Here is a 25,478-nt window from a genome sequence, read left to right on the forward strand (position 1 = left end):
TCACTGATCTTTAAGAACAATGAATTCTATCTATAAATAGAAATTCATTGTAACCTAATGCTCACCTCTCCCGGCTTAGAAACAGCTCACAGTAAACTGTTCTTTGGAACTAGAATAAACAGCACAAGCCCCAAAGGGGAGTCACAAAGCACTGTAGTGCCATTTTTCTCAGGCCCTGCTTCAAAACTTTCCTATATTAGAGAATCCATACACTACCACAAAAGTCCAGGCAGACTTAACTGCCCATATAGATAAATATGTAAGAGATGTTTTATTTCCAAATGAAGTTTCAAATTAAAAGTGTGGCTAGAAGCCAAACCACAACTTCCTCTGGGAACTATGAATTAACTTCTTAATGTCACAGACTTCCCTTGTTACTGCTTACAGTTATTAACCCCCGAGGTATTTTATCTCATTTCTCCTAAGGACTTCTGCACTAATGAGTGGAGTAAGACCACAATGTAGGTTGCTAACCACCAAGTAACTGGAAAACACCTTTTTCTCCTTTTCATTCCCAACACACACATACACGCTCTCTCACACTCATTCACTCTTCCCATCCTTCAAGTTGAGCATAAAAATGAAAAGGCAGGGAACAGTATAAATGACCCCGTGAAAGCAGTTTACACAGAACTGAATACAATGTTGAGAGCTCAACAGAGTTCTGTGCATGACCATTTCCCAAGCCAAAATATCACTAATAAGAACTCTGGCACAAGCATTAAAGTAAGAAACAAAAAAGATAGAACAGACAAGTAAAAAGTCACTTACTGTATATCATCTTCAAGTCATAAAGTTTTGTACTTAATAGATCTTCTCTTATGACATTTTTTCTGTAAACATCAATAAAGATGAAATAAGAGAAAATTGTCACTTTGCTCATTTATTTTTCAATCCACTGCACACCAAAATGAAAGCTATTATGCACTGAGTTTTAAACTTTAGCAACAAAAGCATGATGAGTTGGACTCCCCACTTAGTTAATTAACACTCTACTCCAGTGAGTGCAATGGAGATTCACTACCAAGAAGGAGAACACCATTGCAATCCCTTTCCTTGGAACTGGTGGAAAATATGAGAAAAAGAAGAGTTTTATGGCTTTAGAAGGGAGGCAACAGTGAATGGATATTTTCTAAGTGCTGGAGAAATGAGGCATATGCCTCATAAATATAAGACTGAATGGAAGGAAAACTAAAAACATTCAAAGGACTCTAAAAAGAATGTACAGTAAATACCTAACAAATTTTCCACCTTGTGAGAAATTATTAAGGGTCTGATTTGGTAGGCAAAAGCAAATTATTATTTTGCATCTGTTATTTCCCTATACCAACACCCTACCACAAATCCTTTAGAAAAAAAGTTAAGTATGTAGTCTACCTCAGTTCTGTTAGACCCACTCACTGTATGACCCTGTTACAGGTCATACAATGACGACCACTGCCCTCTCAGCAAGAGCCAAGAGAATTGGTAACTGTGGAAAAATGCCTTTCTAGGACATTGTCACAGCCAGGAATAGGAGCTGAAAAAAGAATGAAGCTAGCAAAAGGTATTTCTTCATTATGTCTGGGAAAAAAGTGCAAATATAAATGCAAGAATCAAAGGTGACTCAGATATAATTAAAAGAAAAAGAAACCATAATTAAAATTTGCTCTTCTAGGAAGTTTCCATGTGGCACAGCAGGTTAAGTATCTGGTGTTGCTGCAGCTGTGGCACAGGTCAAAATAGCAGCGTGGCGGGTTCAATCCCTGGCCTTGGAACTTCACACAGCAGGTGCAACCAAAAAAAAAAAAAAAATTTGTTCTATTGCAGTTTTTAACATAGGGTTATAGGTGGGCTCCTGAACTGAATGTTCCAGGAATCCCTTATGTGTTATAAATTAATAGCATGATTTGATAAACCTCAAGGAATACTGTTAACTGTTTTGGTAACTAAATAATTTATTAAGATATTTAGTATTCTGAAGAAATGTACTCAAGAATCATATATTTAATGTTATGATTTTTATTTTTTCCATTATACTTTATTTACAGTGTTCTATCAATTTCTACCATACAGCAAAGTGACCCAGTCACACATTTTGACAATGTACCGACTTAAGAATACAACTTTTGGGAGTTTCTGTTGTTGCTCACTGGTAACAAACCCAACTAATATCCATGAGGACGTGGGTTCAATCCCCGGCCCCACTCAATGGGTTAATAAGGATCCAGAGCTGCAGTGAGACTGCCAACACGGCTCGGATCTGGCTGCTGTGGCTGTGGCAAAGGCTGGCAGCTGCAGCTCTGATTCGACCCCTATCCTGGGAACTTTAATATGCCGTGGGTGCGACCCTAAAGTAAAAAAAAAAAAAGAAAAAAAAGAATACAATTTTCAGACAGCTCTAAAATATATTTCAGATCAAAAGGGATTAAATGTTAAATGTATAATAATCAGTTATTTCTAAAAATGTTAGTACCTGTTATACTTGAGTACTAAGTATTTCTGGACAATTATGTTTCAAGAAGAGCAGTTAAAGAAAAAAATCCAAACATGATTAAAAATTTTAACAAACATTTGTTAAAATAGGTAGCAAGTGTCTTATTATATTAACAGAAGAAAAATGAAAAAGATAATGAGTAATTCCAATTACAACTGTCTCATGAAGAATGGTATGCTGCATCAATGGCTCCTTTCTACCTTTTGTCCATAAATACTAGAGCAGTTACTCAAAATGTAGGCTCTGCACCAATGCTTATCCTTATTGGCTTGTGATACATATAAAACTGAGTAAGCATTCAGAAAATTTTACAGAAAGTTTACATTGCTGTAACATTTTTATTTTACAAAAATATCTAGAACAAATTAGGAAAAAAACTTAAAAAAAAACTAATTCATCAAAGACAGAGGTCAATTTATATTCTCAGATTTCATCTGATCCTTCCTTAAAATGATTAAATGTGTGCTTTAAAGTAAGTAAATATATTTAAGCTTCAAATTATTTTTTAAGGAGGCTTTGCTTTTATTTTAACTAGCTATCTTCTGATTCTACACAGTTGGGTTTCATTTCTTAAGTTCATCACTAACCTCACACAGCTTTTAGAATTTTCCTGATAGGACAGTTGTTTCTTAAAAGAGCTCTCATTTTTCTTGTCTTTTGTTTCTCTCAACTGTCTTTTTACTTGAACCTGTGAGAAAAGCAAAATCACCTATTTAGAGTGATAATCCGGCATCACAAATGATAATCTATACGTTCTCCGTTGAAAGGACAAAAAATTAAAGAAACAAAATTGTCTGAATGAAAGTGTAGCCCAAATACATATGCTTATTAATTCAAGCATGCTAAAGCTATAAACATAGTATGTGTACTAAGCTCTGGAGAAACAAAACAGTTAAGAGAGTGGCACGTAAATAGCTTAAGTGTTCATAAGAGAAACAGAAGCACAGATCTTTGTATATGCATAGAACTAAGAGATTAACTTTATCTGAGGATATCAAAGAAGACTTTAATCAGTAGATGATTTATGAGTTGGTCTTAAAGAATAAGTAAGAATTTATCCAAGGAAAAACTATTCTAAATGGAGGGAACACACAGTTGCAAGAAACAGTGAGAAGCCAATGTAGATTGGGAAGAAAAAATAAGCAGGCTATAGAGGTGATATAATGTATAAGGACCAGAGTGTAAAGGGCCTTGAATAAGAAAACAGTTCTATAGGAACCAGAAAATAAATGGGAGTTTTAAAAGCAAATGAATGAAATGATCAAATATGTTTCCTTTGGCAGTGATATGAAGGTTGAACCAGTTAAGAAGAGACTCTAAAAGCCAGGAAACCAGAGGAAAGTTTTTATAGCAGTGTAGATCTACACTGCATGACACAACAGTCACTAGCCACATATTATTAAACATGTGAAATGTGGCTTGTTTAAACTGAGATGTACTAGTAAATAAAATATACACTGGACTTCAATGAAAACAACAATAAGAGTTAAAATCCCTTAATAATTCTTCTAAAATATTACATGGTGAAATAATACACTAGATATGTTGGATTAAATGAAACAAAAATTCATCTTAACTGTTTCTTTTTGCTCTTTTAATATAACTATTAAAATATTTATATTATAGAGTGGTACTGGCAGAGAAGGTCTAGATAACAGCATGAGAGCCTACAAAGAAGGAACAGCAGAGGAATGGAGGAACAAATTTAAGACACTGTGCAGAAGAACAAACAGACAAAGATAAGGGAGAGAGAAAAAATGGAACCCCCAGACGTTTCTGATCTGGCTGACTGGGATTGTGGTACCATACAAATGGGGTTGGGGAGGTTGCAGGAAATGAGATGAGTTTCTGGTTTGTTAATGTTTAGATTCCTTTGGTATTCTAGATGGAGATGTCCAACAAGTGGTTGAAAATACAAGTAACTATAGATGTCTCATTTAAATTTAATTGTAAAGGGAAAAGGATAACAAAGATTCAAAAGAAGTAAAAGGGCAAAGGAAGATATGAAGAGTAAGCAGATAATACCACATATGCTAAGAAATGCCTTTTAAATTTGACAAAATTAGATTTAACACTGGCCAAAGTTTAAGAACAAACTCTAATAAATGAAACAAATTTTTACTCCAGTCAACAGAACAAAATTCACATGACACAACAAAACTCAATTTTATAGGAAAATATCCTTGGAAGCCAGTTCATACTAATGATCTTTAGTAACATAATATATATAGTCTGAAAAAATAGAGAACAGGTCTTTCAGAGAAATCATGCTTTAATTTTGATTATAATATCACACACATATAATAATGTTTTATCTTTCTCCAAGATATATACTAATATTGCATAGATGTCCAGAGTTAGGCAATTACAACATGCAAAATCTTTTACACATGGCATTTCATTTGAATTGCAGTCTTATTTCAACCTTATGTCACTGAGACTCTCTGGAAAGAACATATCAAAACAAATTATAAACACTTAAGAACATCTAATGCTTGAATAGTTGTATGTAACTTTTATGCCTCTTCCTACTCACAAAGACAGCAACCAGGCTGCTGGTACTACTCTGTCTTCCCCATCAATGGTACATCATGTATGTATATATTTGAGTACTCTCATTTTCAGTTGTATATCATTCCTGACTTGTTAGTGATACCTCAAGAAATCTCCTTCTCATACATTTTACTTAACTACTTATGCTTTTCTTCTTTTCACTTTTTATTCATTAACTCAGGAATATGTTCCTATTTCTTTTTTCTTCTTTCAAAGATAAATGTGAATACAAATCATAACCATGGTTTATAATCATAAGTAACATCAGTGTGGTGTGCTCATCTCAAGGATGTGATTAGGATTAAGCATTACAATAAAATCGAACTTAAAAGAAAAATCATCTGCTCATGCCAACCTTAAAACTATGAGAAGTCCCTCTGAAGAGCTCCATAAACCCCCTTCCTCTTCTTCAATTAAACTGACTTTCCTTCAAGCACCAGCATTTAAGCACAAAAACGCCATTTTATAATTAATTCCTTTTGTTTAATCTTCTCAATATTATAAGTTTTTCATGAAAACATAATTTTCAGGTATTTTGGACTTAAGTTTTTGCGGGGTTTGTCTTTGAATCTAATATTCCATCCAAACATTTTTACCAATGGAAATTAAACACATTAAACCTAAAGATGAACAATTCACAAACATATTCAAGTTCGAAGTCTACTAAAGCAAAATCATCTTAATTAAGTTTATACAGTTCATTCTGCAAAAGAAAATCTAAGTCTTACCTTAACACAACCTTCCAATGCACTGAATTTAAACACTGCCTGAAAAGGTTTCCGGTCAATAGGACATGAAGCCAGTGTCTGAAAAATGATTAACAAATTATAACTTTACAAATGTCTCTTTAAAATAGATCAAAATTAAACAAATGCATTTTTGTTTTTCATCGAAACAAGAAACAACAGAAAAATATTTTTTTCTTCTTTCAAAGGTAAAGACGAAATACTTTCCACCTTTATCACACAACAGAGTAATAAATACCTTAACTTAAACAAATTCAAACACTGACAAAGCACCTACTGAGAGCTAAATTAAGCGGAATACAGTGATGAACAAGAAAAAAGATCTTTGTTATCAAAACAATACCTAGTAAGACCTGCTGCCAAGTTGGGAACTGCTGCCCAGTATAATGAAAGGAAAGCTGGGCTGCAGCTATCAGCTCTGTGATCTAAAGCACTTGAGTCTCTAAATAAGCTGAAGAAGGAATGGCTTGGACAGGTCCCTTATAGATTTAATATTATATGCCAGTATTTTCCCCCAAAATAATTTGGAATAGGCAGTTATATCAGCAATAGAAAAATTTTAGATATGAAGGATTTCTCCACTCCTCCCTTAGCCACATAGGTGACCTCTCCAGAAGCAGTTTCTTAACATATCCTTTTGGAGACAGCCAATGCTTATACTTATACATATACATATATACACATATATACACACACACACACACACCTTATACAGTATAATTAATTCAGATGCTAAACTGAATCTTGTTTTTCTCTTAATTATGTATCATATTACTATTGCAGAGCTGCTTCATTCTTAATAGCATGGTATGTCATAAGTTTTAATTTACATTTCCTTTTATATGAATAAGGTTAAAAATATTTTCATATTTAAGGACTCTTCAAAGTTGCTTTTCTTTAAACTGTCTACTTATGCCTTTTGCCTAATTCCTTCATTAGGCTGCTGGTCTTTTTCAAGCTAAATTGTAGACTTTCTGTATAGATTTAAGAAAAACTGTCCTTTGATCATGCTGCAAATCAACTTAATTTTGACAAATATATTTCTTGTACTTTCAAATCAAATGTGCATCAACTATAATTAAGAGTTTCTGGAGCTCCCTTGTGGTACAGCAGGCTAAGGATCTGGCGGTGTCACCGCAGTGGCTCGGGTTGCTGCTGTGGTGCAGTTTCAATCCCTAGACCAGGAACTTCCACATGCTGTAGCACAGTCAATTAAAAAAAAGTTTCTCTGATGATACTATTAAATGTTTGTATAGGAATTGGTTTATATTATTTAAATAATTTAAGATAGGTATGTTGTTTACTAAGATAGGAGGGGAGATTCTGTAGCCTATGAAGAAAATACCAAAAGTTGATATTTGAATATATATATGGTTATAAAACAGGATTCTAACAATTTAATAGCAATAGCCTAAAAGACAAGACAGTAATAGAATTTTGATAAATTATCTTAGTGGAAAAAATGCGATTTTTTTCCTTTCTGGACGCTGGCACATATCAAAATATGCTTATATAAGTACAGTAGAAAAGACTGTGTGTGGTGGCCCTTGATCATCTATTTTCACAAAGCTTAAGAGTCACTTCGGGGTCAGCTGAACTACAGAGTTACTTTTTTATTACTCTGCTAAAAAGCGATTTTTCTTTTCCTAAGTAGGTAGGCCTTGATAAAATGCTTTACATCATATCTGAATTATGAAATGTGACCGTATTATATTATATCAGTTCAGGCTGGTAGAAGCCAGCTCAGCTTACTTCTAAACACTACGGATTTAGGATGCTATTACTTTCCCTACAGAAAACCTGACCTTAAGAAGCTTTGCTACAAGTAGCAGCAAAGCTGTCCACATCTTTTTAGTAATGCAATGCAAACAGCAATTCTAGTTCAAAGAACTCAACATTATAATTGTGTGACTGTTGTTCATATTAGCATTTACTGCATGAAATTTCTTAGACTAGAGGTTATATAAATACATTTGTAATTCAAAAGAACACTAGAAAGTAGAAACTTTCAAGTACCTATTTTTACTAAAATTTCAAAATATTTTCATTTCTATTTTGAAGGTAAATCTAAACATTCATTAAAAAGATAATAAAATTTGTTTCCTTCAATTTTTTTTAAAAAAAACTATGATACAGATGTGTCAGACTCTGGATTTACTATTTTCCTATCTCGTCCTTGTGTATAACCTTGAGCAAATTACAGAGCCTTTCCTCGTCTCAGTTACCTCATTTGTGAAAATGGAGATAATCATCATCTCTGGGGTTTTTACAGAAATTAATGGCATAGACTAAGTACTGTGTAAAATCTTCTAAACATCTGCACTAACAATTAAACAAAGCCTGGTTCACTAATAAAAAGATAACTCACAATATGATGTTTATATATATGAGACAATTGATTCTCAATGATTTTTATGGAAATTAAAGTATTTCATTTTATTATATCTATTTCAGGTTGTAACACCTACTAAATCCAAAGAAAGCCACTGTGTTAAACAAGTTTATTCTGTATCAGATGCATCAAATCTTGCAAGAACTCCGAAATTATACAATCTCATTTTCTTTGTTAAATTTCCTCTGTTGACACCAGCCAAATGGCACTCTTTACCATGTTCAAACTGACAGTTTTAACCTGGGTCATTCCATTTTGATCTGTTTCAGACAATAGGCTTCTGAGTAAGATCTTGTGGGTTTTTTTTTTCCCCTTATGCATAACTGTCATGGATTTATCTAAGGTTTCATTTGAGGAAAGGATTCCACGGCTACTTCAAAAACAAAAAAGAAAGAAAACAAAAAAAAGCAGCAGCCAGAAAAATATACTACTATATATTATGATAAGCTATATATATATTATATTTCCTAAAGATAATCAATCTAGTTAACACTAGAAAATACGTCAAAAGAATTTTTTTGGCTCAGGCTTAGCCATTAGAAAAATTGCTTGAAACCAAGATATCCACCCCAGTTAAAAAAAGCACAGGTCAGAAAATAAGCTACCTATAGTAAACAAAATATCTTTGCTATGGCTACTGAGAAATGATGATATCCATTTCAGACCTTAAAACAGTTTAGCAAAGCATTTCAAAGGGAAAAGTTATCCTAAGTCTTCACAGCATAAATCAATAAATTAATAGTGGCTAAAGAAGAATTTAATAAAAAAGAAATCAAAACAGATTTTAAAAATTAAGCAGATCTTTAATTTTTTGTTACTGTACACTGTAAGAAAAACATATGGCTACTTTACATTACCACATGCCAAGGTTCAAAGACCACCATCATTAAAAGGTACTCAAGTACACAGTTACACATCACATGATGATCAAACAGCTTTAATAGAAAAGTTTAACAAATAAGTTTTAGAAAATGACCTAACTTTAAAGCATCCCTAAGGATTCTTCACCCTTATAATCCGGCAGGTATTATTTAGAAAATATCAAAGAAATTTTAATCTTAGTTTCCAGAGTTTGTGTCACTAAAAATAATTTAGTTTTTAAGTTGTGTGGTTTTAAAAATTCATATTTAAAACTAATGTTGAAAATATCTAACTAATATACTTAATTCTGCTTAAAAATGTACTTTTAGTTTTGAAGAAAATTATCGCAGAATTTTGTTTTCCCTGTATACAAAAACAAACAAATAAATAACAAATACCCTTTGGTTATTCACAATTTTGAGTCCTTACATACAACAAAAATAGCCTCAAGTATTCACCTATTTTAAATCAACAATGAGTTCTATTTCAATAATTTTTAAAGTACCTAAATAGTTTCATAGTCAAAGTAATCCAATATCATCATTCAACTTTGTGATACAGCTCCAAAATTAACAGAATTTGATTACTACTTTACAATGTACTGTGTATTTAAAAACAGAGCATACATTTTACTGTGATGCTCTGTACTAAGGTTATAAGTTAAGGAGGTAATTTTGATAGAAAAAAATAATCTTCCTAATGATTTCAGTAAAACATACCCTAGTATTCTGAAGCGTTGTAAACTCCCAGCTCTGACAAACCCACATTTAAATGTAAGAACAGGAAACCTTCCTTATTTGGGAATTCAGGATTCTTGATTTCTAATATTTCTTGCTTTCTGCTGCTGCTCTATCCTCAATCACAAAGGCTGCCTACCGAAAGCCCTCCTAGAGAGAGAGAAGCAAGTGTTAAAGGTAAGTGCTTAAAGACTAATCTCAGTATCTATGCTTTAGGTAGGCTTGTCTGATCATGGGAAACTTTAGAACATTTATCTCTCTTACTAATAAACAAAACACATTATATAAAACTGCAGTTCAAAATCAAATAAAGATGATTTAGGAATGCATATCATTAGAGGTTGATGCTCATTCTAAAGCTACTCACCAGGACCTATCTTTTCTCATTGATGGTCCCAAGATACCTAGCCTGGATCTCTAAAAAGTGCTCACCTGTGGTCGGCCTATATATATTCTATCACATTTAACCAGTTCTTTCAAGGCAGTCCTTGTCGACCCATATTAGTGAAACTATAGTTCTTTACAACAGCTTTCAAAAATGTATCCTATAGGACAAATGGCTGTCAGTGATAAAAATTAACAGCAAGAAAGCATTTTATCTATCAGAAGGAACACTTTCATGTTCTTAAAGATACAACAATTGGGTAGAATTACTTTTACTCTTTCTTTTTTCTTTCTTTTCTTCTGACATTTAATAGTTATGACTTTCTTTTTCCAGCATAAAGATGGAAAATCCCATAAACTATCTGTGTAAATCATTTTACAAATTCTGACATTTAAAACGAGGCTACACACAAATACACATTCATTTGCCCAACTGGTAAAAACAGAGTATTAAATAAAAATCTACTACACATATGCTTTAGGTAATAAACACTCACAATTTAAAAATATCCTTTGTGCTACTAAAGGTAATAAAACAACTGAGGATTTGCAATAATTAGTTACAAATTCAAGAAATAGTAACCTCTCTAACCCACTTTAAGGATGAAGACACACAGCCCTAAATCACCTATTGCACAAGTTGTAATAATTAAATGAATGAATTTGACAATGCTTTATAAAGATAAGGACTAAGAGCAGTGCTCCACAGATATGTTTAAATTATTATTCACAGAGAACTATATAAGAGAGAGGTTTGGTTTCATTCAGGAATAAAGAAAAATTAAAGTGTTAGTAAAACTGTTGGGAAGATCCAGGCAATAAAACTTCACTGGATTATGCTACTGAACAGTAATCTAATCACCAGAATGATATATAAATTTCTACTCACTGCATAAAGGAACAGCTGTACATTAAACACATCTATAGTCAAGATGTAAGTCAACTAAAGTCATATTTTGATTGTATTTTTTAGTATGTATTATTAGTTCAAAAATATACTCCTCACCTGCCTGCACTGAACCCTGCTATCAGACTTCGAGAACTGTAAATCACCACAGTAACACTCTCTCCATTTCTACTCTCATGGGAGAAAACACACCCCTGCCAACTGTCCTATTCTGATTTCATTAACCTTACTTTCTCAAACTGAAGCTGTCAGTATTTGATATAAAATGGAGGACTGAGAGAAATAAGTCAGAGAGTAATGTGCTTATACTAGGAAAGTTAACTGCAATAAAAAAATTACATAAGATAAGGGAAATATTTACATTACTTAAAAAAGAACCCCAGTGGATATCAAGAACCTGCTAATCACATATACTGCATGTCTCTTTAAATACAATAAAGACTCTTACTTTAAACATGAAATGTTCCTAAGTCCTCAAACTTTAAAGAGTCAAAACCACTTCTTGCAACCTATCAAATCATCGATCTTATGTTCTGAATGTGTGTGTGTGTAGATTTTTCTACTGTGGATCATAATTATAGTCGGCTGTCAATACTATGGCCGTATGTCAAACTTCTCTAGTCTTCACTTAAATATCTACTTTAAAATGTGCCAATTCAGACAATCAAGATTACACTTTATGTTTAAACTAAATGCCCTCAATATGATTAGTCTGCATTTCTGCTCACAATATAGCTAAAATAAATAATTTTCTGAGTGACTGATAAACTTTTGTATATTGGTCCTATACACATTTTATCAGGTCAAAGACCTTTAATTTCAGATTCTCAGTTCTAATACTGATGTTTTAAATTTGTAAGAACTTCAGCTTTCCTTAAGTGTCTTTGTTTAGATCGATATTCTACTTCTACATCATCATTTTTGTTTTATAAACCAACAGGCTTACCATCTGTGAGCTCCTTGAAACTAAACATAGAGTGGACACGTTTAATTTTAATTTGTACTAGTTTCCCTAATGGGAGGCAATTAGTCTATGGGCCATGAAAACCACTAGTTTCCATTATCCTGGATCTTTCTTCCCTTGGTAGATCCTACAAAATATCTAGAGACTAAATTCAGTTACTTAATCACTTTAAAGTCCTTACATAGCTTTTGTTTTAAATAACCACAGAACCAAAATTTGAGAGATTGAAACTAATTATGACTTTGGAAACAGATATTTTAAGAAGATGAAAATTTTCAGGAGTGTGTCTAAAATAAATACACTTGTTTCTCAAGAAAAACTTCTTCAATGCCTACAATATTAAGGTGAAAGTAAATAAATGAGTCACTCTTCTTGGTTCTTGATATCTATTTTGAATCCTATTTTAGAGAACTCTGAGTACAAATCTCAGCTCAGCTAAATTTCTGAAAGATACAAGACTAGGAAAGTGGACTTGAATAATTTTATCCTTTTTGCCTATTATGTAGGTTTCCAACCACTCTAAATCTCGCTTTTTGGGGGTCTTTTTAGGCCATGCCTGTGGCATATGGAGGTTCCTAGGCTAGGGGTCAAATCAGAGCTGTAGCTGATGGCCTATACCACAGCCACAGCAATGGGGGATCAGAGGCGTGTCTGAGACTTATACCATAGCTCCTGGCAACACCAGATCCTTAACCCACTGATCAAGGCCAAGGATCGAATCTGTGTCCTCATGGATACTAGTCAGATTCATTTCTGCTGAGCCATGATGGGAACTCCTAAATCTCAATTTTTATTTCTGACTTCCTACTAGAAGTGAACATCAGTAAAATTTTAAACCATGGATCAATTTTTTTTAAATTACTTTAATTTCAGGCTACCCCTTGAAGTGTTTAGAAACAAATTAAGAGTTCAGGATCCTTGCCTTGAATATTAAATAAACATTAACACAGTGATTTCAATGAAAGAATATTTAAGAAAGCCTTAGCTGAGTCTGAATATCGATGCTTATTCCTAATCCTGAAATCCAAAGTAAATGAACATGACTCTTTTTAAAAACAGAGGATGATGACGAAAACGAGAAGGAGAGATCTTAATAACCAATGGCCATGAATAAAAACATTAGTGAATATGAAATCTGTTTCTATTTGTCAAAGCACTTATATACTTCCAAGACATATTTAACTTTTACCATACAAATAAAAGATTCAAACTGAAAATTTAGTGCAAAGCCTAAGTAATTTTGTTAACCAGTATTCATTTATTATTAACAATGAACAATTTATAAGTAGATTGTGCTCTTGTTACTGCTCAACTTAATGGTTTATTTAACTCATATCTGCTATCCCCACTAGGAACAATGAAATAATGCAGAATATTCCATTTGTTCTCTGCTTTCAAGGTTAACTACTTTTGTTTAAACAATACCACAACTCCCCCACTGTCCATCACAATATAAGGTCTTACAGCAGATAAGTACTTTCTTTTAGAAGCAATTTGGCTTCAACAAAATGTTTATATACAAAGGAGTAATACAAAAGGAAAATAATTATGTAAGAAAAGTGTTGACCGCATATACATTATCAAGTATTCTCAACCTAAAAATATTCAACAAGAGTTAAAAACATAGACAAGTTTAACACTGTCTAGTTGTGCTGAATATGTTATGTACATAGTCTACAACCCAGCAGTACCACTTCTAGATACATACTCTAAAGAAATCTGAACTTGTACACCACGATAAAGCTGGTGGTTATATCAAAGATGCATGCAGGACGTAATGAAAATTAGAGAATCAAGCCTATTTTATTCTCCTCATACAGAAAAAAGCACATACTCAAAACTACGGTTATTGAAACTCACAAATACATAGTCACTAAACACAATCTTATGAGAAGCACTGAACTGAAGCCTTCAACCCATGCAGTAATATTGCTTCTCTATTGGAAGCAAAATCTCCTCTATTTTGAAGATATTTAATCACAAAGCAAACCATGGTGCACTAAATGCAACACAGATGAAATCATTAGTTGGATGGCAGAGAAAAATATGCATTCTTATTTCATTAGTCAATGCTCCTGCAAACACAGAGATTTCAAATTATATTAAATAATTAAACTCAAAACACTTTTTTCCCAAAATACATTTTCACCTATCCTTAGTCCTTGCTTGCCAAAGACCAATTCAGACTTCAATCAAATTAGAACTATTTCCAAGTATACTATTATGAATTAAAATGGTATAACAAATCTTTTTTTTCTCCTCCCGAACTTGGCCATAGAGTCAGTATAAAGCTATGTTCTCCTTTCTACACTATTAATGAAATGTAAGTAAAACACAGAGCTTTTCAAACCCCAATTATGTAATAAGAGATTCATTTCCAGTGTGCTTAAGGATATCAAACAATTTGAATGCCACTTGTGTTAAAAATATTTTTAAGGGGAGTTCCCGTCGTGGCGCAGTGGTTAACGAATCCGACTAGGAACCATGAGGTTGTGGGTTCGATCCCTGCCCTTGCTCAGTGGGTTAACGATCCGGCGTTGCCGTGAGCTGTGGTGTAGGTTGCAGACGCGGCTCGGATCCCGCGTTGCTGTGGCTCTGGCGTAGGCCAGTGGCTGCAGCTCCGATTCGACCCCTAGCCTGGGAACCTCCATATGCCACGGGAGCGGCCCAAGAAATAGCAACAACAACAACAACAAATACTTTTAAGGGAGTTCCCGTTGTGGCGCAATGGTTAACGAATCCGACTAGGAACCATGAGGTTGCGGGTTCGGTCCCTGCCCTTGCTCAGTGGGTTAACGATCTGGTGTTGCCGTGAGCTGTGGTGTAGGTCAGACATGGCTCAGATCCCGCGTTGCTGTGGCTCTGGCGTAGACCGGAGGCTACAGCTCTGATTCGACCCTTAGCCTGGGAACCTTCATATGCCACGGGAGTGGCCCTAGAAATGGCAAAAAAACAAAAAATAATAATATTTTTAAGGAGTTCCCTTCATGGCTTAGGGGAAATGAACTGACTAGTATCTATGGGGATACAGGTTCAATTCCTGGCCTCGCTCAGTGAGTTAGGATCTGGCATTGCCGTAGTGTAGGCTGTAGACATGGCTTGGATCTGGTCTTGCTGTGGCATAAGCCAGCAGCTGCAGCTCCAATTCAACCCCTAGCCTGGGAACCTCCATGTGCCACGGGTGTGGCCTTAAAAAGACCATATATATACATATATACTTTTTTTTTTTTTTTTTTAAGATTTATATCATTGAGAGTTCCTGTTGGGGCTCGGTGGTAACAAATCCGACTGGTATCCATGAAGATGCAGGTTCAATCCCTGGCCTCACTCAGTAAGTTAAGGATCTGGCATTGCCATGAGCTATGGTGTGAATCGAAGATGAGGCTTGGATCCCACGTTGCTGTGGCTGTGGCATAGGTAGGCAGCTGCAGTTCCAATCAGATCCCTAGCCTGGGAACCTCCATATGCTGCAGGTGCAGCCCTAAAAACAGACCAAAAAAAAAAAGATTTATCTCCTTTACTAATTTTTACACACTGCCAAGTTACTAACTCAGAACATAGCATGATCAATGACAAATTTTTATTTAATAATTCATAACAATGGACCTCATATTACTATTCAATATATAGTACCATGGTCTATTTGACCCAAATTGAACCAACATAATATATTAAAAAGTTTGAAATTTCCCTATTTCTTAATTGTTTACTATCTAGAAGGAACCTCAATGATATATCTAACTGTGAAATTAGTAAGTCAAAAACAGGAATTAGAAAATGCAGTTACAAATTTACTTCTGCCTCTTAAGCTATGAGACCTTGACCAAGTTATGGAACACAAAATCCATGTTTCCTTATCTGTAAAATGGAAGGACACTATTACATATGCCCTGCAAAATCCGACAAGACTGATATAAAGAAGAAATTTAGTAATCTATGTAAAAATTCTCTGAAAAATATAAAACAAAAAGCAGAGAAAGGTGTTATTATTAGTATTAAATAGATATTATCCCAAGAGCGTCGAGTATACTGAAAATGAATTACTGTATTCTTATCAGAAAAAAATGCTTAATCTGCTATTCCCATAAGGTTATTAAGGGTTTTTTTTTTAAAGGTACGCATTAAAATTTTTTTTTTAATTTATAAAAGAACAGAAAGCTGAATATAAAGAATTCAGAAGGGAATATACTGAAAAAATTTGAGCAATACAGGGACATTTGTCCTGTGTGGAGGAAGACACATTACTACGAAATAATTTATGAAAAGCAGTATCAACTCTTTAAACTAGGTGGAATGAAATCATACTAGGGAACTAAAATACAATAATATTTAATACTTGTTCTCAGACTCACCTCTGCCCATTTAAGAATACAGGTCAAGCAGAAGACATGATTACAGCTTTCTGGAAAACCAATTTCCTTCTCTAATAGGCAACTGAGACATATTGGACATCTGTCAGCTTCACTGTACAACAGGCCAGTGGTAGCAGTATTATCTTTGTTTTCTTCACCTATAAAGTTAAGCAGCCATATATACTTTCAATTTCTCCAGATCAAATGACTTTTATTTGTGGCAGCATCCTGGACTAAATACTCTAAAAGGGCCCTCCTACTACAAAGTAATTAAATATTAGATACACCTTGAACACAAGACCTCCAACATTTACTAATTTACATTTTAATGGAGGAATGAAAAGAATTTTTCATGAATGTAATTTTAAAATAAGTAATAGTCACATGGTTCAAATACTTTAAAGTAAAAAAGGTTATAATGACAAATCTCCCACTCAAATCTACCCCCATCCATCCAGTTCCTCCCAATGCAACAAGTAACTAAGTTTGTTCTGTGTTCTTCCAAAGACAACAAGATGGAATATATAGATAAGCAAATCCCAATATACAGTCTTTCAAACTTTTTTCTTCACACAAATGTTAAAACACTATACACACTAATCTGCATTTTTGTTGTTGTTTTAATCTACAGGTAGGACATTCACATGTTTTCAACATTTGGCTATTACGAACATCACTTCAGTGAAAATCTTTTCATTTCACATTTTTAACAGTATATCTACACTTGATCTTGGCCAAAAGGCCGAGAAGCAATTAACAGAATATCTACAGGATAAATTCTTAAAAATGGAATGCTAGATCAACATGTATGTACATTTGTAATCTGAACAGACACTGTCAAGTTATACCCCTTAGGATTTGTACTAATTTAAATACCTACCAGCAACAAATGTACCCAACACACAAAAAAGTATGCATTGCTGGCTCAAGAGCAAAAGAAACTCCAAGTTTTAAAATAAAACAAAAATAAAGAAATAGTCAGCTGAAATATGAACAGTATACACCAAGCAAATGGAAAAGCTGAGATGGCCTTGGGAGCACAAGTCCATACTAATGTTCAGATCTTGTCCTAACCCTTAGGACCAACCCAGGTAGGGGAACTGATCCTGAGACATTCCAATATTAAGCCAAGACCTTCAAATGGAGCTAAATTTAGTGGCCCCAGCATGGATTCAGAAAAAAACACATACAAATCCTCTGGAGGAAAGCATCCCTAATTTAGGTCCTAAGGATTACACAGATTACAGGGATCAAATATGAGCTCATAATCAAACATTACCTTTTGAGTAAGCATCAGCAGAAACAAGAATGTTTTTAGATATATTTATATATCTATATATTTATTTATTATATCTTTATTTAGATGCCCACTGGCTTCAAATATCTGAACTTTCAAATACTATGTAGAATAACTAGCAGCAGATCAGACCCAAAAGTAAAGACTATTTTTGAACTGGAAGAAAGATTTGAAGTAACTATCTAGACTGTAAAAAACAAGGAGATGAAATCTGTGAAAGAGAGGTTGGGAAGTGAGGTCAGAACAAAATCTAACATATAATTGAAGCCCAGAAGAGGAGAATAAAGGGGAGGCAGTAGTTAAAGCAATAGTGGCTGGGAAATGATAAACAAAAACAAATATAAAACACAATCCAACAGATAAAGGACACACAAGGCATGATAAAGAGGATAAACGAAAATAATCAATGTGTAGAAACGATGTAGCAAAACTTTACAACATCAAAGATAAAAATAAGATTTTAAAGGAAAAAAGAGGGAAAAGACAGATCATTTACAACAGAATGACAATGAGGCTGAAAAGACATTTCCTGAGAGCCAGTAAGACAACCAGAAAATGGCTAATAATATCTTCAAGGTGCTAAAAGACAAAAAAAAATTATCAATCCAGATTTACATATCTTTGAGTAGCTCTGAATAGGATAAAATAAATACAAAAACTTGAGTTTACCACCAAGAGACTTTCACCAAAGGAGCTTTCCTTAAGATTTTTTTTAGGAATAAGAAAAGGAACAGACAAAAAAAAGGAAAACAACAAAAAATGTCATTCTTAAATCAGTAAGGAGCAAAAAATTTAAGAGTGCTCAACAAACTAAAAAACTTGACATGGAAGATAAGACATCAATCTTATCACGAAGGAGAACAGGTTAAAAAAAGAGTGTACTTCTTATTTAGGCAGCTTATTTCAGTTTAAGAACAAAAAATATAAGTACAAAAAGCTCCTTGTGTTATTTTAAAATGTAATACACATGAACAATTTGGAAACATTAAGTGCAGCTTTCCACACACAAACTTTATAAAAAGTAAGTTACCTTCCATGTCTTCATACTCCTGATCGCCCACATTTAGGGTATAGAGAGTTTTCTTCTTCATTTCTCCTTGAAAAAGGGTTCCCTATAGGATGAATTATAATAGAGAATTTTTTATGTTTGCCTTGTCTCAATAATATAAATATATTTTTTAAAAACCCAAACTGTAAGAAATTATTTTACACATGAAAGAACACAATACAAGCCAAGCCAGTAAGTTTCTTGAATAAACCAATACACTTTTATCCTCCTTGCCACCAAGCACATAGTCTTACTGAAAGGAGAAGACATATTAAGTAAGAAAGACTAATGATAAATTTTTTGCTACAGACATAAATACAATTGGCACTTACAGAAAAGATCAGTTTGGACTAGAGTTTTCATTGAAGTTGATAGGTTATGTGTGCTTAAGGAGCTTAACGCAATTGAGGAGCAATACAGTATAAAGGAATAAAATGGCATTTAGCTAGGCCAGTCTGACAAGTAAAAGTAAGTGGGTGAAAGTGCAACTGTGTATATACAGTAAGGAGGGATAGGCATATAAACCAAGACATGTATCTGAAAGATTACAGTGAAGGTAACAAGGGCAATAAGAACAATATAAATCAAGCAGGGCTTGATTACAGAAGGAAGGCTCTCTAATGACTGACGGAGAGGTTTAGATAAATTCAGTCTTACGACTGCTCTGAAGAAGACTGAGGTGCAGTTAAGCAATGTAAATGAATCTTTTAAAAGAATGATCTGCCTGCAAAGCACAGAATGGGATTACAGTGGGGAGAGATTAGAGGCAGACACTTGAATAGCTAGAGTGAACTGGTTGTGGAGAAAAAGCAAGAAATCAAAAGAGCTGAAGAATTTCTGAGATTTGGTGACTGAATAAACACTGGGAAGGAGTAAAAGATCATTCTGGTCTAGAGGACTAGGAAAATGGTGATTACAAGAAGCAAGATAAGAAAAAGAGGAAAGGAAAGGAATTTGTTAGGCAAGGGGAACAAATTTATGAGGTAAAATTATTTTTTAAGTCAACTCAGAATTCTTTCTTGAACTGATGCAAGACAAGTAATTGCAATGAACTATTCAAATATATTTTGGAACATCTAGGCATAAGAAATCCCCAATTTCATTAGTTGTGTTGCATCTCCCATGTATATAAGAAGTAATTTTTCTTTTAGTTTGTTAAAAAAAAATGTACAAATGCTAGTATCTACAGTAAACATACGTATTGCCTAGGAAAATTCTCTATTAGGTCAAGTAGGAGAAATGCAAAGGCGCATACTTTTGTTCAAAACCCAAGTAGAAAGTAAGAAACTAACACATATAAGAATAACTCAAAGGTTTTAGTAGGTTAAAAATTTGAAATTTGAGTCAGGATTAGAGTTACTTTCAAAAGGTTAATTCAATTTCAGTCTGCCTTAATAAAAGCAGAATGTCAAGAAGGACAACAGAAAAAACCCTTTCCCCTTCAGCCTACATTTGCAACATTTGTTTTAGTTCTGGTGCCATTCTTTAAGGTCATATAACACCTTACAGACTAAGTTAAATACACTGGCTTAAAGAGTGCCAGTAAGGGGGAGTTCCCGTCGTGGCGCAGTGGTTAACGAATCCAACTAGGAACCATGAGGTTGCAGGTTCGGTCCCTGCCCTTGCTCAGCCGGGTTAATGATTCGGCGTTGCCGTGAGCTGTGGTGTAGGTTGCAGATGCGGCTCGGATCCCGAGTTGCTGTGGCTCTGGCGTAGGCCAGTGGCTACAGCTCCGATTCGACCCCTAGCCTGGGAACCTCCATATGCCGCGGGAGCGGCCCAAGAAAAATGGAAAAAAGACAAAAAAAAAAAAAAAGAGTGCCAGTAAGGGCTTTTAAGCAGAAGAGAAAGAAGGCAAAGGGAAAAGCAGAGGCCAGCAAGGATACTACTGCCATAACCTAGAGGGGGAGATGACAGTGGCTTGTACTAGAGCAGTAGCAAAGGTGATGAAAAGTGCTCAGATTCCAGCAATGTTTTCAAAATACAGCCATCAGGATTTGCTGACAGACAGAGGGTGGAGTATGTGTTAGAGAGCAAGAGTCCAAGATAATTCCACAATACTTTGACTTCAGCAACCAGAATGATGGAATTGCTGAGATAGGAGGTTACCTTAAAATATTCAGATAGTCACAGATTACTATTCTACTTGATATTTACTCAGAAGCACAGTATCAATATGATTTTGGAACTTGCTACAAATTCAAGATACCTCAGACACCATTCTAGACTAGCCGATAAGAATGTGCACTTGACAAAGAACTTCTGTGCAGTAAAGCCTAAGAAACACTGCTCTAGAAACTTCCAAACCTAGCTGATTTTAGAGTCACAGTATACTCCTGTATGATAATTGAGTGTAATTCTTTATTTGGGCAAATTCACACCATCTCCCCATTTTATCCTAAATTATCTGAAAATTAAGAAATATTTAAGTTTAACTCAATGTAATAAAATGTCAACTTGAAAATTAACACAGTATTTCAGAGTTCCCGTCGTGGCATAGTGGAAACAAATCTAAGAACCATGAGGTTGTGGGTTCAATCCCTGGCCTTGCTCAGCAGATTAAGGATCCCGGCGTTGCCTTGAGCTATGGTAGAGGTTGCGGATCAGATCTGGCGTTGCTGTGGCTGTGGTTCAGGCTCGCGGCTACAGCTCTAATTAGACCCTAGCCTGGGAACCTCCACATCCACAGGTGCGGCCCCAAAAAGACAAAACAAAAAGGAAAGAAAATTAACACAGTATTTTAGAAACCTAGTAAGTGTTCAGAAAATGTAATACACTATCCTTTTATATAGCTAAATAATTTATACTCTTCTGGGGAGTCTAACCTATGCTATTTTCCCATTTCTTCCCTGAAGAATATTAAGCTTATATTTATATATTAACATGTAATAAAATTTATAATTAATATTTTACAATATTGTCTTTAACTCATGCAATGATATGGAACAGTTCATCACTGAGCAATTGAGAGACCTCTATCAAGTTACAGACTGCCTTTTCTTATATGCTAGAAATCTGCTTTAAAAACTGTTTAAGTGTTCCAAGTTTTAGAAGCTGTGTGTTTCTTCTTGAACATACCATGTTTTATTCACTGTTTCCATACCTAAAAACAATTATGCCACGTTACCAAATCATTCATTCAAAGTGATGGGATGTTATTTAGCACTTCACTAGATAAAACTCACGAGTTTCAGTTCAACAACTTATCACAACTTGTTCATGTTCTATCTGCCTGGACTCCAGTTTTTAATCTAAAACTCCAGGGTTTTTAATACTAGTTTTGCTATGAACTTCCAGTAACATAAATACAGGGATACAATACAGACTCATGGTTCTAGTCAGTAATTTGTGGTCAACAAAAGACCTGAGATAAGCTATAAGTGGGCTGGACTATCCTTCCTTGCAGTTATCCAAAAAGTTAGATATAACCCGATTTCACAATATTAATATTTATGATTCTATAATCATGTCATATTCCACCTAGATCATTTATTAGTTCTACTAATAAATGTTTTAATTATAAGACAAACCAAAATTTCTTTTAATTTCAGTTTATCTCAATTTTCAAAAAATGTACATTCATCTAAAATTTTAGGTAAACCGTTTACTTTTCAGATGATTTTAATTTATAAATTTCAATCCTTAATATCTCTTCCCAGGCTAGAGTTTCTACCTTTCCAAAATACCTTTTTAAATCTCTTATCCTTATCTTAAAAATATCCCTCATCTTTCAGGTTGCCCTATTCTATTTCATGACATTTTGCTTCTGTTATGTGTCAGAAATTCTATTCTAAATATATTCATAAAGCAGTTTGGGAAGAATGACCTAATCTAAAAATTTTATGTATCATAAAAGCCATCAACTTCAAATTTGGAGTGAAAAAAAAGCATTGGTACAAATAAGTTTTCAGGAAGCCAAAAATTCATTTTCCTATACAAATCTAGGACTACATCAGAGTCTCAAACCAGCCATTACAGTACATTCAAGTAACAGTATTGTATGAGACAGTTCAGTTAACAGTGTTACCCATGCACTATCAAAGCACTTGAAATATGGCTAGGGCGAGTGAGGAACTTAACTTTTATTTAAGTTTTGATTAAATTTAAGTAGTACTTGACAGCACAGTACTCTTCAGTAGATAGGAATGTCCCTTTAGCACAGGTTTTAGAAAAAGACTGCTGGGTTCAAATATCACCTAGTCTGCCACTTGCTAGTAGTGTGACAACTTCTTTATGCCTGCTCTCCATGTACAAAATGGAGATAAAGTAGTAACCATTTCAGTCATCATGAAGATTAAACTACATGATCACATAATCCATTTAAGGTGTTTAGCACCCAGACTAGCACAAAAGAAGTACTCAACAACTAGCACATATGCACAAACACACGAATTCTCCCAACCTCAAAGACATTTTAGGTGTATCATATGATTAAGATTGATAAATCCAGGAGGAGCTCCCACTGCTCAGCAGAAATGAATCTGACTAGTAGTATCCATGAGAATGCGGGTTCAAGCCCTGGCCTCTCTCAGTGGGTTAAGGATTCGGCACTGCTGTGAGCTGTGGTGTAGGTCATAAATGTGGCTAAGATTTGGTTGTTGCTGGCATATGGTTCATAGGCCAGCGACTTACACCTCTGATTCGACCCCTATCCTGGGAAACTCCCTATGCCACAGGTGTGACCCCAAAAAGCCGAAAAAATTTAAAAAAAGATTGATAAATCTGTATGACTATCATTAAGAACAGATTTTCATTATTAAACAAGTTTTAAACTCTCCTGTATTTCAAAGAATATCCACAAATAGAAAGGTATGAGTAAAAAGTTTACAAAATTTAAATTGTCAAATTAAATTCTTCAAACAGATTTTATACAAAATAAATAAGTTCTTTATTTTACACTATCAAGATTCCTTTTTATCTAGAAATAAAAATATTGAAGCAAGACACAAAATCTAGGATTCACAAAGTAAATAGCCCTAGGATTTTTGTATCCTGTTTCCTACTTTATATAGTTAAAGGAGATAAAACGCTAAATGCTATTAACATATTTTAACTCCAGCAAAAAAGAAGAGGTCATGTTTAAATGAAGCTACAATCACAATTTTCTAGGTGGTACCTAAGAGTGTCACTTAAATGTTTTTAGTAAATTTACAAATATTTACTAGGCTTCTTACCATTCTTACCTAAGATTCTTCAGGTGGGTTTTCCATCAAACTATTCTGGAGAGGGAATTATGAAAATTAGTCCTATTTTACTGTACTTTCACCCAGATGCTCCCTTACTTAACTTGGGTTTAGAAGAAATGAGAATAGGAAAGCATAAATTAGTACTTATTATAGAGGGCCCCCAGATATGAGTATAATTTATTTAGAATGTAAGATACTTTGATAGAGTGACTATATGCCTGCAAATATGAAGACATACATAGGTACTAGAAGCAAACAATAATGAAAACATTTTGTTCAGTGAAGGAGAAGCTCAAGAAATCACATTTCAGCATATGGAGGAAAAAAAAGTGAAATCGAAGCAATGACGAATTAGAAAAAGAAACCTACCCCAACACATAGACTAGGTCTTATTGTCTAAGAAGGCAATTAAGAAAAAGATATTTAAACACCCCATAAATTCAACTACTAATATTTACATTTCTTCCTGATCTACAGTTCTTAAGTATCCTTAGCCAGTAACCACTTTTTTTTTTAACAAGCCCTACACCATACTCCCCACATTTCTAAAGCCTGTTAGTTCATAAGTTAACAAATACTTAGTCAGTGCTCTCTATTTTCTATGCACCACTAAGCCTTAAGCACTAACACATCTGACAGAAACAAAAATAAAAATCAACAATAACAACAGAGTATAGCAGGTGCTATAATAGATGTAAGCAGAAGGTACTATAGAAGGACACAATAAGCACCGAATTCTTCCAACATAAGCCTTTGTAAAAAAAGATTCCCAACTAAGACCAAGTAGATTTTAAAAATATTTTACCCCTCTCCCAACTGTTCTGTACCATTATAACATTTACATCTTTAAAGGGCTCAGAAATGGAAGTGTCAATTTTAACATAATAGTGAGGATTTTAACTTTCAAAACAAAGGAAGGATATTCACAAGTAAGAGAACATAGGTAAGTTGATTTTCTGGCCATTTCATATTTCCTTTATTGACCATTAGGCAAACATGAAAAATACACTGTGCCTGACCCCACACAATAAAGTTTTATCTCCAGAAAAACCTTTTCAGACTAATGTTTGAATGGAGAGGTGGAGGGAAGAATCTTTTCTCTTTTTTTTTTTTTCAAATTTCATAAAATAGTACATTTTTCATACAATTATAATATCACATTAACTAAAACCAAATATCATGAATTAAAAAAATAACTACAATATAATACTCAATGGAGAAAATCTAAAAGCCTTCCCCCTAAAATCTGGAATGAGACAGGGATGCCCCACCCTCACCACTTTTATTCAACATAGTATTGGGAGTCCTAACCACAGCAATCAGACAAACAAATATCCAAATCAGAAAAGAGGTAAAATTGTCACCCTATGCAGAAGACATGATACTATATATAGATAACCCTAAGCACTCCACATAAAAACTACCCAAACTAATCAATGAATTCAGCAAAGTAGCAGGATACAACATTAACATTCAGAAATCGGCTGCATTTCTGTATACTGGATGAAATATTAGAAAAGGAACATACAAATACAGTATCTTTTAAAATCGCACCCAAAAAATTAAATGCCTAGG

The 25,478-nt window shown here is 34.1% G+C and overlaps 1 protein-coding gene across 7 annotated transcripts in view; it reads right to left on the bottom strand.

The window, feature by feature from the left end:
• SCAF11 (SR-related CTD associated factor 11) overlaps positions 1-25,478 on the bottom strand; it is a 67,921-nt gene that overhangs the window by 30,083 nt on the left and 12,360 nt on the right. For 3 of the 7 annotated variants that reach the window (XM_047788034.1, XM_047788030.1, XM_047788029.1), the window contains exons 2-6: positions 18,700-18,781; positions 16,373-16,530; positions 5,758-5,835; positions 3,064-3,164; positions 772-833 (exon numbers count right to left, since the gene is read on the bottom strand). In XM_047788034.1, coding sequence (XP_047643990.1) covers positions 772-833; positions 3,064-3,164; positions 5,758-5,835; positions 16,373-16,530; positions 18,700-18,760 — 460 coding nt within the window. In that variant the 5' untranslated portion in view covers positions 18,761-18,781. Of the gene's footprint in view, positions 1-771; positions 834-3,063; positions 3,165-5,757; positions 5,836-9,747; positions 10,315-16,372; positions 16,531-18,699; positions 18,782-25,478 lie in introns of those variants that run through there. The other 4 variants (XM_047788033.1, XM_047788031.1, XM_047788036.1 and 1 more) reach the window with 4 other exon arrangements.

Source organism: Phacochoerus africanus, chromosome 7 (genome assembly GCF_016906955.1).
Source record: "Phacochoerus africanus isolate WHEZ1 chromosome 7, ROS_Pafr_v1, whole genome shotgun sequence".
Lineage (NCBI taxonomy): Eukaryota > Metazoa > Chordata > Mammalia > Artiodactyla > Suidae > Phacochoerus > Phacochoerus africanus.